The following is a 15,022-nucleotide window of genomic DNA, read 5'->3' as shown; positions in this document are numbered from 1 at the left end:
GCTCCACCAAGATTCAGGCCTTGTAAAACGAATTTCGCCCCCCTCATTAGTTTTTGAAAACACTTTCATCCACAAGCACTGTTGTTACTAATGTGGTTTGAAGCATGCCAAACCTATATTTGGCAGTGTTTTTCAGACCTGAAACCCATGTCATCCGATCAGGATAAGTCCCTTTTCTTCAGCTGTGAAGTTCAAGAACCAAAAACTCTGTTTTCCGGCATCTACAACCATAAAACCTAAACATATAAAAATATATGTGGTTTCCAAATACCTGGCTACGTGTGGACCATGGACTGTATAAAGCATGGATGTAGTCTCCCCAACGTCACCTGTCTGCTCCTGAGACAGACTTTTGAAGCATATCGGCTATCGCGGCCGTGTTGGAAGTAATGGAAGCTTTGAGTACAGCTATACGGCACCTGTCAGTCACGTGACCTGAGCTGTGCCTCTCATTGGGTGAGCTCACAATCTCAATATCCTCTCAATCGACGAGTTAGAAAAAAATTCACCCCCGTACATTGTGTGCCAATAGTAAAACCAATGATTCAGACAAAATCTGTTTGTTTTTTAACCAGGCTGTAAATATGTTACGGCTTTTTTTGGCTTGGTTTGTATGTGACTTTTGCAGCCAGACTCAAGCGGAAACTCGAGAAACAGCAGATTTAAGCACTTCCACACTGTCTCGTATTTTTACAACAGAGGTTGCCACTAAGTGTGGACATGACCTCAGAAGTCAATGCCACGCTAAGGGTGGCCTAAGTCCAACTGATTGTGCCAGTCTTTCTGGCCACAGGTCAGGGTGTACAATGTCAGATCAAATCTTACATCAGACAAGTACTCCAGCAACCGGCCTCCTCATTCCTCCTCATTTACAGACTGTTGTTAAAAGAAGAGGTAATGCTACACAGTGAGGAACATGCTCCCATCCCAACTTTTTTGGAATTAGCTGTACTTGTTTCAGTCGTTTTGAGTCTTCAGACACCAAAGTGTGTTCCAAAATAAAACAGGGCCTTGATGTACCTTTTAAATTACCTCCCGTCATATTATGTAAGAAGTGGGTTCTGCATAATCAGATCTTCACAGTACAACAAGTTCTTAATATATCCGAGGTGTGATTTTAAATCTCAGGAAATGCTGTGCCTTCTCAGACAGGCTGATATTCAGTGTTACACTTGACTGTTCTTGTGAAAAGTGACAGAAATGTGTCACTTTGAGACAATGAAAATGAAGTTTAGTGTAAGGAGCAGAGTATTTCCTTTGAAAGAGTGGAGGTTAATTTGAAGCTCTCTTGGTTTTGAAGGGGGTTTTTTTTTGGCCAGGAGAAAGTTGGTGTTGCTAAAACTAATATGACAAACAATCATTGGTCTTGGTTCATTTTGGTGGTTCTTTGATTGAAAACTTTGAAAGGAGTGACTGATAGAGGTGGGCGGATCAATCCAAGCATCGATAATATCGATGCCACTGTTGGTATTAATATCGAATCATAGTTTAACTCTTTCTCTTGAATGCACTGACTGCTGCAGTTTTATAAAAGTGGCGTCCTGACTGTGTCTGTATTAGTGTTGCTGTGTCACAGGGTGGACCCCTCCTGTGTTTTGTTGACGCATCGTGGCTCAGCGGCGTCAGGGAAACAAGCAAAAATGAGTACAATGATGGAAGAACTTTATTTTTATTTTTTTTATTTTTTTTTTGTATGGTAGTCTTCAACTCTGTACCTCATAAAGATTTTGTTTGAAATTTTACCTAAAAGTGATCAGTTTTCACACTTTATTTTCTTAAGAAAAGAATTCCACATATAACAATGTTTTGGGGAAAATTAGTTTTGTTTCTGTCCTATTGTTTCTGAAAATAAATGTTAATCATGACACTTAAGTAGTTTGTTGTCACCTTTAAACTTTGCCCAAATTCTGTCCTAGGTTTTAACAACATAATCAAAAGAAAAAAATCACAAAAACACCTAAAGGTCTGCAGTTTGATGATGCATCAACCTTAAATATTAAAAAGTATCAGCATTGGTATTGGTATCAGTATTTGTATTGGTATTTGTATCAGTATCGGTCTTTGTCAGTGATGTCATCTACAAGCCCCTCCCGCCATTTTGGTGGGTAAACGGATGTAAACAATAGAGGTAAACGGAGAGGTAAACAGAGAGGCAGTGAGGAGCTCTACGATTTTATACAATGTTAAAACTAAAGAAATAAAAGCCAAATGAGCGGAAACCATATCGAGATAAGCTGACGAAAGATGCCAGGGAAAGATATTTTTAAAAAATTTCAACAATTAAAAATATTGATCGGTGCATTAAGATGCACTGCGGAGTTTGCAAATGTGACGTCACCTGACAAAGACCGATTGTTAACGGCGATACTGGCCCTGTATTTACCTGCCTATCAATACCAAAATTCCCAGTTTCGCCCACCTCTAGTGACTGAAGATGACATGCCTTAAAAGGAAGTTGCACCCTGGGTTATTAAGACAAGGACTCATCCTCCATGTTTATGGAGCGCATACTCTAACCACACTGCTTTCAAGAAGCAGATTGGCAGATTCATTTTAAGTATCTCAGCTTAAAGGAGCAGTCTGTAGGATTTAAATCTCACCTGCTCACTTCTGAATGCTCAGAGAAACAAGCCATGACTGCAAATTTATGGAAAAACAGAAGCAGCTCTATCTTGAGCCAGAGTTTCTTTCAGACTCTGCATGCACTGAAATATGTATTCAACACTACCCGTTTAATCAGTGTGGCCTACTTTAGCATTTAGAAGTGCTATTAGGTAAGTTTATCTTAACCCCATGCTCCATCTTTTGGTTTTCTTGTCTTGTATGATCATGTTTTGGAAGGGAATAATACTGAAGTTGTCAAAATTTATATAATTTTTTTCATTATGATTCTGTTTTTAAACCCTGAAATCCTTTTTAGACTTGAACTGTGACTATGCAAATAAATGTGACCTGACACTGCTCTGAAATCAGAAAGGTTTAACGAGCAGCTAAAAATGAGATTAATTCACTTCTGTTGACAAATACGTCAATCAAATCCATTCTCAATACCTCCTGTGGGTTTAAAGATATATTTAGAGTTTAAAAGTTTTAGTGGGAGCTGCAGAGTGCTTAAGTAGGGCAACCCGTCCATGTCAAATAACACATACAGAGGAGATATGCTGTACTGTAATGAGGAAGTAAACAAGAGCCTGAACCTGAACTACAGCTGATAACAGGTCACTGATTTCTGTTCTGGTATAGATTGAGGAAATGTACAGCATGTAGTGTACATAAGGCACGTGGGATAGATAAAAACAGTCACATAGTTTATTTTTCTCTGCTGCACATGTTTTGGCAATGTGTGTATGTTATGACTGTTTTATGAGCACATCTGAAAAAGTCCTGCTGATCCTAAGTTGGTGAGACTCTAAACAACACACAGGCAGAGAAAGTTTTCATCCTTGATGTAGCATATAGATTTTAGTGAAGGATTTTTACTTTTTTTTTATTGTTTGAAACCTGCTTTATTTTCTCAAAGAAGAAGGCAGGGGCTGTATAACCAGACGAAAAGTAAGAGCAATTTATCTGGCTTTTGTTGCGTCAAAAATCAGCCCCCCTATTAGCAGAGTATAGCGTGTGTCCTGCAGGGTATTTACAGTGACAGTGGCCGCCTTATGATAAAAAATATGTGGGTTTTCTCTGCAGGCATGGCATAAAGGACAGTATCGCAGGCTGCTTCTTTAATCATCTTCTTCCTGCCACGTTCAGCCCCAGACCTCACACTGACACCGTCAAAGGAGCACAGACAGGCCAAACTGAACTCTTTTATTCCCTCCCATAATTATCTGCACAATTTACGGTATTCATCTGAGCTTTTCCGTCCTACACCTGCTGTGTGTTGACACTGGATTCATCATTTGATGTCTGTCATTTGTGGGTTGTACATTTTTCTTTTTACATGTCTAACTTAGATGTCTATCATCTCTTTCTAAGAAGTCAAATTTGTTCAGGAAACTGCTGCCACAGCCTTCTGAGGTCTACTGTAACCATTAGCTTATGTTAGCAAACTCACCACAGATTGTAAATTGAGAAGTGGGCAAAGCCTCACTGATGTCACCCTTTAGTCTGCGTGTTGAGGTTTTATAGTCAGAGTTTGGGTGTTTTGTGTTGCAATGCTAGTGGCCAGAAGTGACCAAAAAAGGTGGAGTTTGAGAGTTGAGCAAACACACAATATCATAGTCGCACAGCCCATACTCAAAGCTAATGCATTAGCTTAGCTGGCTAGAGATGAAGTTCATCCCTGCCTCTAATGCATGGCTTTGAACCTTAACACCTTTCAGACAGTTCATTTGTACAAAAGAAAAAAAAACTGCACTTGAATGAGGAGGTTAGCCATCTATGTGTTGGATCCGATGTCATCAATAATGTGTTTACTATTTTTGGGGTCCTTCACTTGCCTGCAAAAGTGTTGACAGGTAGCATTGTGCTTAAATTAGCACAAGATTCTAGTTTGTCTAATAGTGTCAAGACTTATACAATACATTCACAAACAGTTCAAACAAAAGCTGTCTATATTTAGTCTCTTTAGTCTGGTGTTGTTTTGCTACCATTGCTTTGCTGTGCTTTGCTGTTTTTCAGAGTGTGGCTGTTTATGACCTGATTTAAAAAACAATAATAATAATAATGATAATAATAATAATAATAATAATAATAATAATAATAATAATAATAATAATAATAATAATAATAATAAATAATAATAATAATAATAATAATAATAATAATAATAATAATAATAATAATAATAATAATGATAATAATAATTAAAATAATAATAATAATAAAAGTTACTCATTTAAGCAAATGATACACCAGTAGCAAGCATAAGCTACATGTAGAAAGTTATGTACCATAACTTTATGCTAACTTAAGGACTATGCTTGAAGTTTCCATTTCAGATCCATTTGTGTTTGTACAGAGATTCTCTGTGTGAAATCCTAAATTACCTCATGGAAGACTCCTTTAAGACACAAAAGTCTGCTTTGTCAAGATCAAGAAAACAAGATTACAGACAGTTTTAAAAGGCCATGAAATTACAGTGAACAATGTGTCATCTTTACCGCTTAATTCATGAAAAAGATGCGCACACATTTTGGCAGTGGAAGAGGCATCAGCTCCATTTACTCAGACAGGCTAGCATTCTTTAAACTTTAAGTTCATACTGTAAGCAACATAAAACGTCTGGTTGTCAGAAATGATTCTATGACATGGTGTCAACTTCTATGGACTTCTGATGGGATCATGACCGTTACACAGCAAACAGTGTTTTGGAATAAAGAGTGACCATGCTAACTGACGAACTTTAGCCAAACGTGTAAGGTGTTATCAAGGGGCGACTTCCCGTTAGTAAAAATTAAGCCTTTGCAGAAGTTCTAAAAGTTGCTGTTAATCAAGAATCCGCTGGCTGCAGAAAGACTGGAAGTCAGATGTCTTGTGGCATTAAAAACATATTTACAGCCTGGTTAAAAAAACGGCTTGGGTCTAAAACGCTGATGTTACAAACGGCACACACTGAGTGATTTTTTTTTTTTTCATCTCTGCTGTTTAGAAGTTATTTGGATCATTTGATTGTCCAATCAGAGACACAGCTCCGGTCACATGACTGACGTAGCTGTTTCGAAAGGAAACTCATCGTCAGGGCCATATTAAATGTGGCTGCATCTGCGGACTGGCTTCGCTTCACAGCACCAGGAACAGACGGGTGATGTCACAGAGACAACATTCATGTTTTGTACAATCTATGGCCATTATTGGCTGACAGTCACCAGTTAACAGGGTCACGCTTGACACACTGGTGACATCTGGCTGTGAATGTGGTTTAAATCAGACCTGGGTTTGCCAGGTTTGAATGTTACCAAGTAACATTAATTGGGATATTCTTTGTGAAGTTAATAATAAAGTTGGTTTTGGCAGGGGTTATGTCTAAATAGGACACTAGGACTCAATATAGACAGTGAACCACAATGGGAAGTTACATTTTCACAGTAAAACTACTATATTTTTTCAGACTGTTATTTATGCTAATTAGCAACCCTCATATACAAAACCACTATTATTATTATTATGATATTATTGATGAAATTTGCAGTCTGAATGTAGTTTCCTGATTCTTCTATGGTGACTCAATTCTCATACTCATTAGTCTCTGTGCTCGTCTTTGAAGGGAGGGTTACTGGCTCATTGACACAAGTTTATGTTTTGTATTTGATGGGAGGTAAATGCCCACAGATAGGCATTGAGTGACTTATGTGATGAAACATCTTTTTGGTCTACATGCTAGATTGCTCCATTTAAAACATCCAAATATATATGTATAATCAAGTCAACTGAAGAAGGCTATACAACAAGAAACATGAGCCCTGATGTGTCACTGAAATGCTTTCTTCTCTGTTTTTGCTAATGACTCATACATCTGTTATAAATCCATCTTTCCCATTTTCTGCTGACTGTTGCTTTTGCTGTAACACATTGCTTAATTATGAGAACTATCAGTGCTGCAGTTTGAAGTAACTGTTTTCTCTGAGCTTCTGACAGAAGGAGCCTGTATGGTTTTGTGGCTGTTATTGACTTTTTTTTCTCTTCTTCTTCTCTTGTGAGGACCAAACCACAACTTCCTTCACAATACTTGGTGGGGTGAAGGTCATTGCCATCATAGGTAGGTGTGAAGTCTTTTATAGCATGGTTTTATCGCAGCCAACCGTTGGCCCACATAATGCTGAAAAGGGACTTCTCTAACTGTTGTATTTTAATACCACAGAGGGTACCAAAGCTCCTTTTTTCAGAGGTTTTAAATGCTGCATTTCTACAAAACCCCTCGGGTCCCTAACAAATGTATTTTATGGAGAAAAGCAGTGAAGGAGCCTGTTTGAATGGAGAGAAAGTATGGTGACGACATGAAACAACATGATACGCTCCACTGAAACAACAAAAGATTACAATAAATACAGATTCTTTGATGCGATTGTTTTTGATTTGTATCCCTGAAGGCAGCAGTTCACCTTTTAGCATCTAAAACAAGCTAGTGACAGCTGAGGATTTCCTTGTTGTTGCACATGACTGTATAATTTTGTAATTCCTGTGCTTTCTTTCTTTTGCTTGTATGTGCTGGACTACAATCAAAGACTTGCCCATGGCTCTCCTTTAAATGGCAGCACTCGCCATCAAAGTTGTGCGGATGGTGAATGCCTTGAGGAGTAGAGAGCGATGGGGAGTGATCAATAGATAACCTCAGAAGGCCTCTCACATGGCTCCCCCTTGTGGGATGAGGAGCACAGTGGCTACCACAGTGCACATTCAGAGTGCGATTAGCATTTTACACACTCACACGTTGAGCAGTTTACTGTTAGTGAACTGTTGGGGATTCACAGTCCTGCCCAAGGACGTTTTCGCAGCAGAGATAGCTGGCACATGCCGGGGCTGTAAACTCAAGGTCATGCTGTCAACATTTTTAAATGTTGCTCCTTTTTTTTTTTTTTTTTTTTGCAACAGCCTTGGTGTGCAAAGTTTAATCATGAAATTTGTTCCTTGTGCACTCCTCTGAGCCTTGAGTCACTAAAGGAGGTCAGAGGTCTGGGGTGATGCTCAAGGACACTTTGACAGGGATGGACATATGGATCTTAGGGGACTTGAAGAGTTTATTACAATGGTAATATGGACTTATGAAGACTATCATTTCTGACCTCTTTCTATTCCCTGGGGGAAGGGAGAAATAGATGCCACTTCAGTGCATAAAGGAATGGTGGCACAGCTTGTCCATCATTCTCCAGTCAGCCAGTCTCCACCTCCACAGGGTCCAGGACTGAGCTTCTTCATCAGTCTGTTCAGTCTCTGTCTCCTGGATCCTGTCTGCTCACAGCAGGTGGAGTTCCTCCAATGTGGTGTTGGTGCCCAGTGTTAGCTCCATTAGCCATATCTGTGAATAGTATGATACCACTCTGCCTTCTGGTATTCTCTCTGTTGCTGGGTTAGCACGGCTAGCTCATCCATCTTATTGGAGATAGATCTTACATTCCCAACAATGATGGATGAAAGGACAGGTCAATGTCATCACTTCTTGGCTCACACCTTAGAACCAGCATGTCGCCCTCACCTCCTTCTCCTCACCTTGTGGGGAAACATCAGGCCTTGCACCAGTTAGCACTGATATGCTAAAGGATGCTAACAGCTGATGTGGCATGTAAATAATGCAGCCATGGTTACATGCAGGATCTCCAGACAAGCACAGGAGCAGTTTGGTGTCCAATACCAACAAATGAGCCATACAAAGTAATGATCCACTCCCAATGCAAAAACAAGCTGCTGTAACAGGCAGCCACAGCAGGGCGGCGCCTAGCAACATAAATTTCAATTCACTCAGGAAACCAGCTTAACTCTTTCCTGGTGCTGGAAATTATGTTATTTCAAGCTATTAAACAGCATGAAAATTAGGAAAATATGAGCACCGGCTGAATTTAAATTAAAAGGGGATTACAGTCGTACCAGACAGTTTGTGGTGTTGAGTTTTCCTGTACGAGTCTAGTGCTGTCTCTGGAGTCAAATCACAACAGCTCCCTGCACACTTGAGTCAGGAAAGCTCTGACTGCCGGGTGACACACACCAAAATGAGCATTCATCAAGGAAAAAAATGCCCTATTTGCAAACACCGCACTTGAGTTATGTTTGAGTTTAATTTACGCCTCTAAAGGGATGCCTAAACAATTACAATTACTTGCGGCAGTCACAGTAAATCACGTTAAATCAGTATACTAAAACAACACAAGCAGATTTACATGCAAATTGGCCCAGGGAAGGTGGCCACATCAGCGTTTGAGGTTTACTGCGTTGTGTGTATCAACACTATGGAGAGTGAGACGATTTAAGTTGTTTGGGCCATAAAGAAAACACTACACTCTGAAGACAGCAGGAACAGTGGAGTGTAAAAAGTGCTGCATTTAGAAAAGTGCTCCAAACTTTTCATAAATCAATGCTTTCATGTGTAGCTGCCAGGCAATGCCGTAACCTTTCCTGGCACCAGGTACTCAAATGCACTCCATCTCCACTCATTACAGTGCTAGACGAGCGTGAAGTGTCTCCAAAAGTGAGCAGCAGGACTGTTCATCAGAGGTGACGCACAAGTGGGAGCAGGGGATTGGGAGACTGATGAAGCTGTGATCCAAACACACGCTCCGCACCTCCACAACAAGCCCAAGGAACAGATTCGTCTGAGGAGAATCAACAACAGCGCCCAGTGTACACAGGCGCCATGCATAATTAGCACTATAGACACAGTGTGCAGAAATATGCTCAGACTGCAAACAGCTCCCTGGTTCTGCAGAAGCACAGAATAAATAGGTGCTTCTGTGGATTTATTGTCAACAGGCATGAGGAGGCATTTAAATGTGGAAATCAAAAGATCCTCATGTTTGGTAGACTGTGTTTACTCTGAACGTAGAGGCCAAACTAAATCATGATTGTTCATCCCGCTGTGAATAGTCTCTACAAGTGACTCACTTCCAGTTTGATCGCAAGAGACAATGAGCCAATTTGGAGAGTCATTGTGTAATTTTCAACAGAGGACTTCACCCAGGTTATATACAAACACAAAAAAATAAAACAAAATATTCTTTTATTGTAGTTCAAAAGAGACCTTGGAACACATTACAAAGCCCAAATCCTTCCTGAGGAACAAAAAATAACAACACTGTGCTCAGCATCTCACATGGATATGCAGCATCTGTACAAATAATTTACAAGCAACAGAAATCAGATTTTAAAGGCAGCCATGTTTAATTAATTAATGAATATTAGATTAAAAACAATGAGGATGTGATGACCTAAGAGTCAGGTTTTTCTTTCTGACTGCCAACAATAGTGCATAAAATCTTTCCTTCCATACCTTGTGCGTAGAGGAAAGTAACACAAATCTGTTTTGTGTCACTGAAACAAAACTCCAAAAACAGGCTTTTGATGTTAAAAAACCCTACCTCAGACTGTTCTTTACACATTAAAAAGTGCATCTGTTGGGGACTGATTACTGGAAATGAGACCATCAGCAGTGAAAATTAAAATGAGCAAACAGTGATTTTGTTCTTGTGGGGGAAAACAAAACACTCACTACAATGCTGAGTTCACATTTCCACCTGCACCCACAATGAACCAAATAATCTAAATTTTTGTCATTTGCGAAAAAAAGTTCCAAAGTTCATTCATTTGTATTTCTGTCGTCAGCACCTGAGTAATGTTATTGTAAGATTCTTCCTATCCAAACAGAATAAGAATATTTCTCTATGTAAAAAAGCTCATTGCCAGTGATGATGGAAACATGCTCACTTGTTCAGTATTAGTGGCGTTACCTTGAGTTTAATTCATTTTATCTAAAGCAAATGTGATACTGTCTTCGCCCAAGCGATTTAACCAGGCAGTGTCTGTGGGCACTGTAGGCGTGATTATTTATCTAGTATTTTCTAACTTGTAGACAAAATCTTGACCTATTTTGTTTTGGTTATGTTGGTATTGACACAGTTAAATATGTAACAGCTTGTTTGTGTTAGGCTCAGACTTATAAATCTACACATTTTCTGTATTCCAGGCGGGAAAAACTTTTAAAAATAACTTTTTAAGCTATGATGCTTTGGCCAGCAAGTAGGTTTTCTTTGCAGCAAAATGTTGTTTTTCTTTATTTAATGCTAAATCATTTTAGATAATTAGATGAGGTGTAAAATAAGGTAATAAGATGTTTTTCTGCTTCACTCAGTGTTACCTGGGCTAAAGCATCAAAGTGTGATCGTGTGGCTTCCCGCTCATTTTAGAATTTATTTTAAAAGCTTTTTTTTTTTTTAATCTTTAAATCTGTGATCTTTTAAATATTTCCCCTCCCTCGTGGTCCCTGAGGTCTGCTGATCACCTTCACATCCTGGTCCCAAAAACCTGTGGTGGCTCCCAAATTGTGGAATGATCTGCCACAAGAAATTAAAACATCTCCCACCCTGCAGACTGTTAAATCACATCTTAAAACTTTTTTATTCTTTGGCTTTTAATTCAGCATGAGAGTTTTATGATCTCTGTCCTTTTATGTCTTTATGGTGTTTTATGGCTCTTATTTGTTTCTATGTGTTATTTTAATTTGTTTTATTGATCTTCTTATTTGATTTTTACTGTGCATCACTTTGGTAAACTTTATTGCTTTTAAAACATAGATTGGATATGTCTCATTTATCAGAGTATTGATGTGATTGGAAGTATTCAGAGCTATGCTAATAGTGTAGGGTCAAACCACTCCATTAAAACCTGCAATGAAGGTTTTTTCCTGTACTTGCCTTACACCCCTATGTCTGTTAATGTTTCTGGAATAATGGATGATATATGTGATTCTAAATAGTGTTGATGTTGGTCACAAACATGCACCAGTATCAGTTTCAGTTTGTTGCACAACTAGTTCAAAACTCCTCAAATGAGCTTTTAGTGTACTGATTATCATGGAGCACACATGAAAAACAGGTTAATCACAATTTGGCAGCTTAAAAGTAGAATCAGTTCATTTTTAGTGATGGTCTCATGATGGGATTTGCTCAAAAAATATGAAAAATGTGGAGATAAATGTATTTGTTGTAGTCTTCATATTCCATGTGGATTAGATCAAACTGTTCATAAATAATAAAACAGTCAACTAAAATAACCCATTTCAGAAATACTCCCCTGAGTTTAAAAACAACACATACATTATAAACCACTTAAAACATAATCTGCAGAATGAACGATGACATTCCCTTCGTATTTGCTTCTGTGACACAGTAAATTGTTCCCGTCTGCTTTTTCAGCAGAAAGGATGGCGGCTCAGGTCTTTGTGCTGACCTCATTCATACTCAGTGTGATTATTTTCCAAGTCGTTTAAGTCACATAAAAGCATTTAATTAATAAGCGCCCATCCATTCGTGGGATCCCCTTCATAGTTAGCTGAGCATTACTTCTCAGCGCCACCGAGGCGAATCCCCTTAATTGAGTGGTGTCATGAGAGGCATCTGTAAACAGAGGGCACAAAATAAATAGTTCCTCTTGCACTAAGACCACCCCTACTGCTAATTTCTTCTTTCATAATTGTCAGTGTTCCCCGGGGGAGGACAAGTCCATCTTGTGCAGAGTGAGTCCCATCTCATTAACTGTCACTATTAGATTTTCTTAAGTGTTACACACACAGGCACACACACACACACACACACACACACACAGATATTCATGCCGGCACCTCAAGTGCATTTTGTCAAGGTGGTGTTGTTTAGTTTTCATGATGAATGGCAGAGCGGATGTGAGCTTGGTCAAGAGCTATGGATCACTGAGCTTGTCTTCTCTGAGCAGCCTCTTGGCAAAGTTTGATGCATGACCTGTGCAGTGCAAGTCAAAATAGAACAATATGTGTGTGTCTGGGTAGCTGTGTGTGTGTGGAGAGATGATTTTTATGAGCAGCTTTTAAGATGGTTGATTTAATTCACTAAAAGGCTCCTTCTTTATAACAATTTGTCTTTCTGTGCACAGAATCAGGCCTGTTTCCCTAAACTAATGTCACTTTTCATCCCCATGTGAGGCATCTTTATAAAATACAGACTTTAGCACTTCGATACCATGATATGACAGTTATTCTGAGTGCAGAACCTTGTGCAGTCACTCTTGCTTGGTGGTATATTGGATCACGTCTGTCAGCTGTTTGTTTGTGTCAGTGGATGTGGGACAGTCGCAGTGCAGTCTGCTGACATCTGTCATCATCTCGGTCTCCCTCTGTGAGCCTGTTGCTGGAAAGACACAACAAGCCCTTCATTGCCAACATGTCATGCAGAAGAAGAGCTGAACCTCTGACACACAATGCTGCTTTAAAAAAGTGTCACAAACATTCAAGACTAAATAGATTTCTGTGGCACCGAGACGACTGTCAGTCGTGAAGATGCAGCATCCAAGAGCTGTCAGGCTTCCTTCAATAAATGAAAACTACAGACAAAAGCACAAACTGGAGAGGACACGGTGCATGGGGACTATAACAGGACTACAACACAGTGAGCATGGTGTGGTGTGACAGATTTAAAGCACACTTCTGAGACAATCTGTGGTATCAAATATTAGTTGGGTGAACTTTTAAACTCTCAAACTGTGTCTCACTCACCTGCCGTGGATGGCTGTGTGTATGCGCATGCCTGTGCCCTCCTGCATGCTGGTGGTGATGATGATGATGGTGGCCAGGCGCGGTGCCGTGACGCTGCTGCACATGCTGAGGTCTCTGAGCCACCGGCATGTTCACAGGAGGTCTAGGCGGCTGAGGCCCTCTGGCTGGAGATCTGTGCTGCGTGTGTTTCTTGGGGATGTTTTGAAACTGTTCAAGAGGGATCACAGGTGGAGGAGTCGGTGGGCGCTGTGTCACAGGATTAGTGTTCAGAGTCTGTGGTCCAGAGTGAAGCAGAGCGGCCTGGGTTTGTTCCTTCCTGTTCTGAAATGTCTGAGCCCTCTGAGTGTGGGCTGTAAGTGCAGCCTGGGTGAGGGCGCTGCGGTTAGGCTGCGGGGCTGGAGCGAAGCCTCCTTGGCGAGGCGGGTTGGCTGCTTGTATGACAGGCTGTGTCTGCGTGCCCAGACCCTGTGGTGTTTGCTGGAGCGGTTCTGCTCTGTACTGCGGGGCCATGTGTGCCTGTGGAAGGTGATTAGGATCAGCCAAAGCTCTTGTATCTGCGCTGAGCAGAGCAGTGGGTCCCTGTTGTGTCATCAGTCCTTGTGACACAGCAGAGCGGCCCACTGAGGCCTGCTGGCTCACTACAGGAATAGCCTGGGGGTTATTGTTGCGTGTGGCTTCCTGCCTGGGGGCGGTCTGGCTACTAGGAGATGCTCTGATGTCTCGCTGAGTGCCCTCCCTTTGTGTGCGGGGGCTCCTCTGTGTGTGGCGAGCAGCCTCAAGCTGTGTTACACTGCGAGAGTCTGGGCCTCGGAGATCAGCAGATCTGCCACGTCTCTGTCTGTCCGCTGATGCAGCATTTTGTCTTTCAGGAGAGGTTTTACTCTGAGGTCTGGGCTGAGGTCTGGTGTTTGTTACGGGCTGTCGTATGGGAGGATGGGTCGTGTAGTCTGAAGTGTCAGATGTCTGTCCCCTCTGAAGAGTGCCGCCTGGATACGCTGGTGTCCCTCTGAGGCGATCCCACGGCATCTGTCTGTTAGAAGAGGAGCTGACGGAGGGATCGTGGGTACCTGGCTCTCTGTGAAAGGGCTCTGGCTCTTGTGTGGTGTACGTTTGTGTGTTTGCATTCCTCTGAGACATGTTATTACTGTTAAAGTGAGTGAATCCTGTTGGTACAAGCGCAGGCTGTTCTTGCTGAGCTGCGTCGATGTGAGCAGGGGTCAGAAAGGGCTCCCTACGATTGGCCTGCCCATTTCTGAAGAGTCGCTCTAATAAGCCTGGCTCATTTTGTGGAGGGTTATTATTGGCTGTGTTTGAAAGAGGAGCAGAGTTGTCTGGCTGCGCCTGCTGGCTGTTTGTTGGATACGAGTTAAGATTGACATGAATAGTTGGCATTTGAGCATTGTTGTTGTTTTGGGCGGTTTGAGGCAGCGAGTTGAGGTTGACATGCACGGCTGGCTGCTGGGCTCCGCCCTGTATGACAACGTTTGGATTCTGCTGCTGTGTGTTCGGCCGTGTGCTTACATTTTGAGCATCTGCGCGCGTGAAGGCTGGGTTGTCGATGCCATTGTGGGGGGTTGAATTGCTGTTGTGAAAAGAATTGTGGAGGAGTCGATCTGTGTCTGTGCGACCATTGTGCCGGTGTGTATCTGCGTTTTGCAGCCCGTTCATCTGCAGTGTCTGCGGGTTGCTGCGGTTTTCACGCGGGGCTGTGTATAAGCGGTCAAGGCGGCGTGGGCGGGTGTTCTCGTAAAAGAGCGGAGGATTGGGACCTCGGCCCAAATCCCTCGCACCATTAAGTTGTGGTTCTGGAGGCTTAATGGGACAAGATGAAAAATGAGAGGAGAAAGAGAAGAG

General features: G+C 41.3%; 1 protein-coding gene across 2 annotated transcripts in view; it reads right to left on the bottom strand.

The window, feature by feature from the left end:
* Positions 1-9,708: 9,708 nt before the first annotated feature.
* The window catches only part of LOC141800580 (uncharacterized), a 16,929-nt gene continuing 11,615 nt past the window's right edge, over positions 9,709-15,022 (bottom strand). Inside the window, exons 8-10 of one of the 2 annotated variants that reach the window (XR_012599347.1) lie at positions 13,169-14,980; positions 12,667-12,803; positions 9,709-12,038 (exon numbers count right to left, since the gene is read on the bottom strand). Coding sequence is in view for 1 of the 2 variants with exons in the window: in XM_074683192.1 (XP_074539293.1) it covers positions 12,774-12,803; positions 13,169-14,980 (1,842 nt within the window). In the remaining variant the exon portion in view is untranslated. Of the gene's footprint in view, positions 12,804-13,168; positions 14,981-15,022 lie in introns of both variants that reach the window. The other variant, XM_074683192.1, reaches the window with a different exon arrangement.

The sequence above is a fragment of the Halichoeres trimaculatus genome, unplaced genomic scaffold, assembly GCF_033239565.1.
Source record: "Halichoeres trimaculatus isolate MK-OKI-2021-1 unplaced genomic scaffold, fHalTri1.1 fHalTri1_scaffold_12, whole genome shotgun sequence".
NCBI classification, from domain to species: domain Eukaryota; kingdom Metazoa; phylum Chordata; class Actinopteri; order Labriformes; family Labridae; genus Halichoeres; species Halichoeres trimaculatus.
This window is presented reverse-complemented; position numbering and strand designations above follow the sequence as displayed.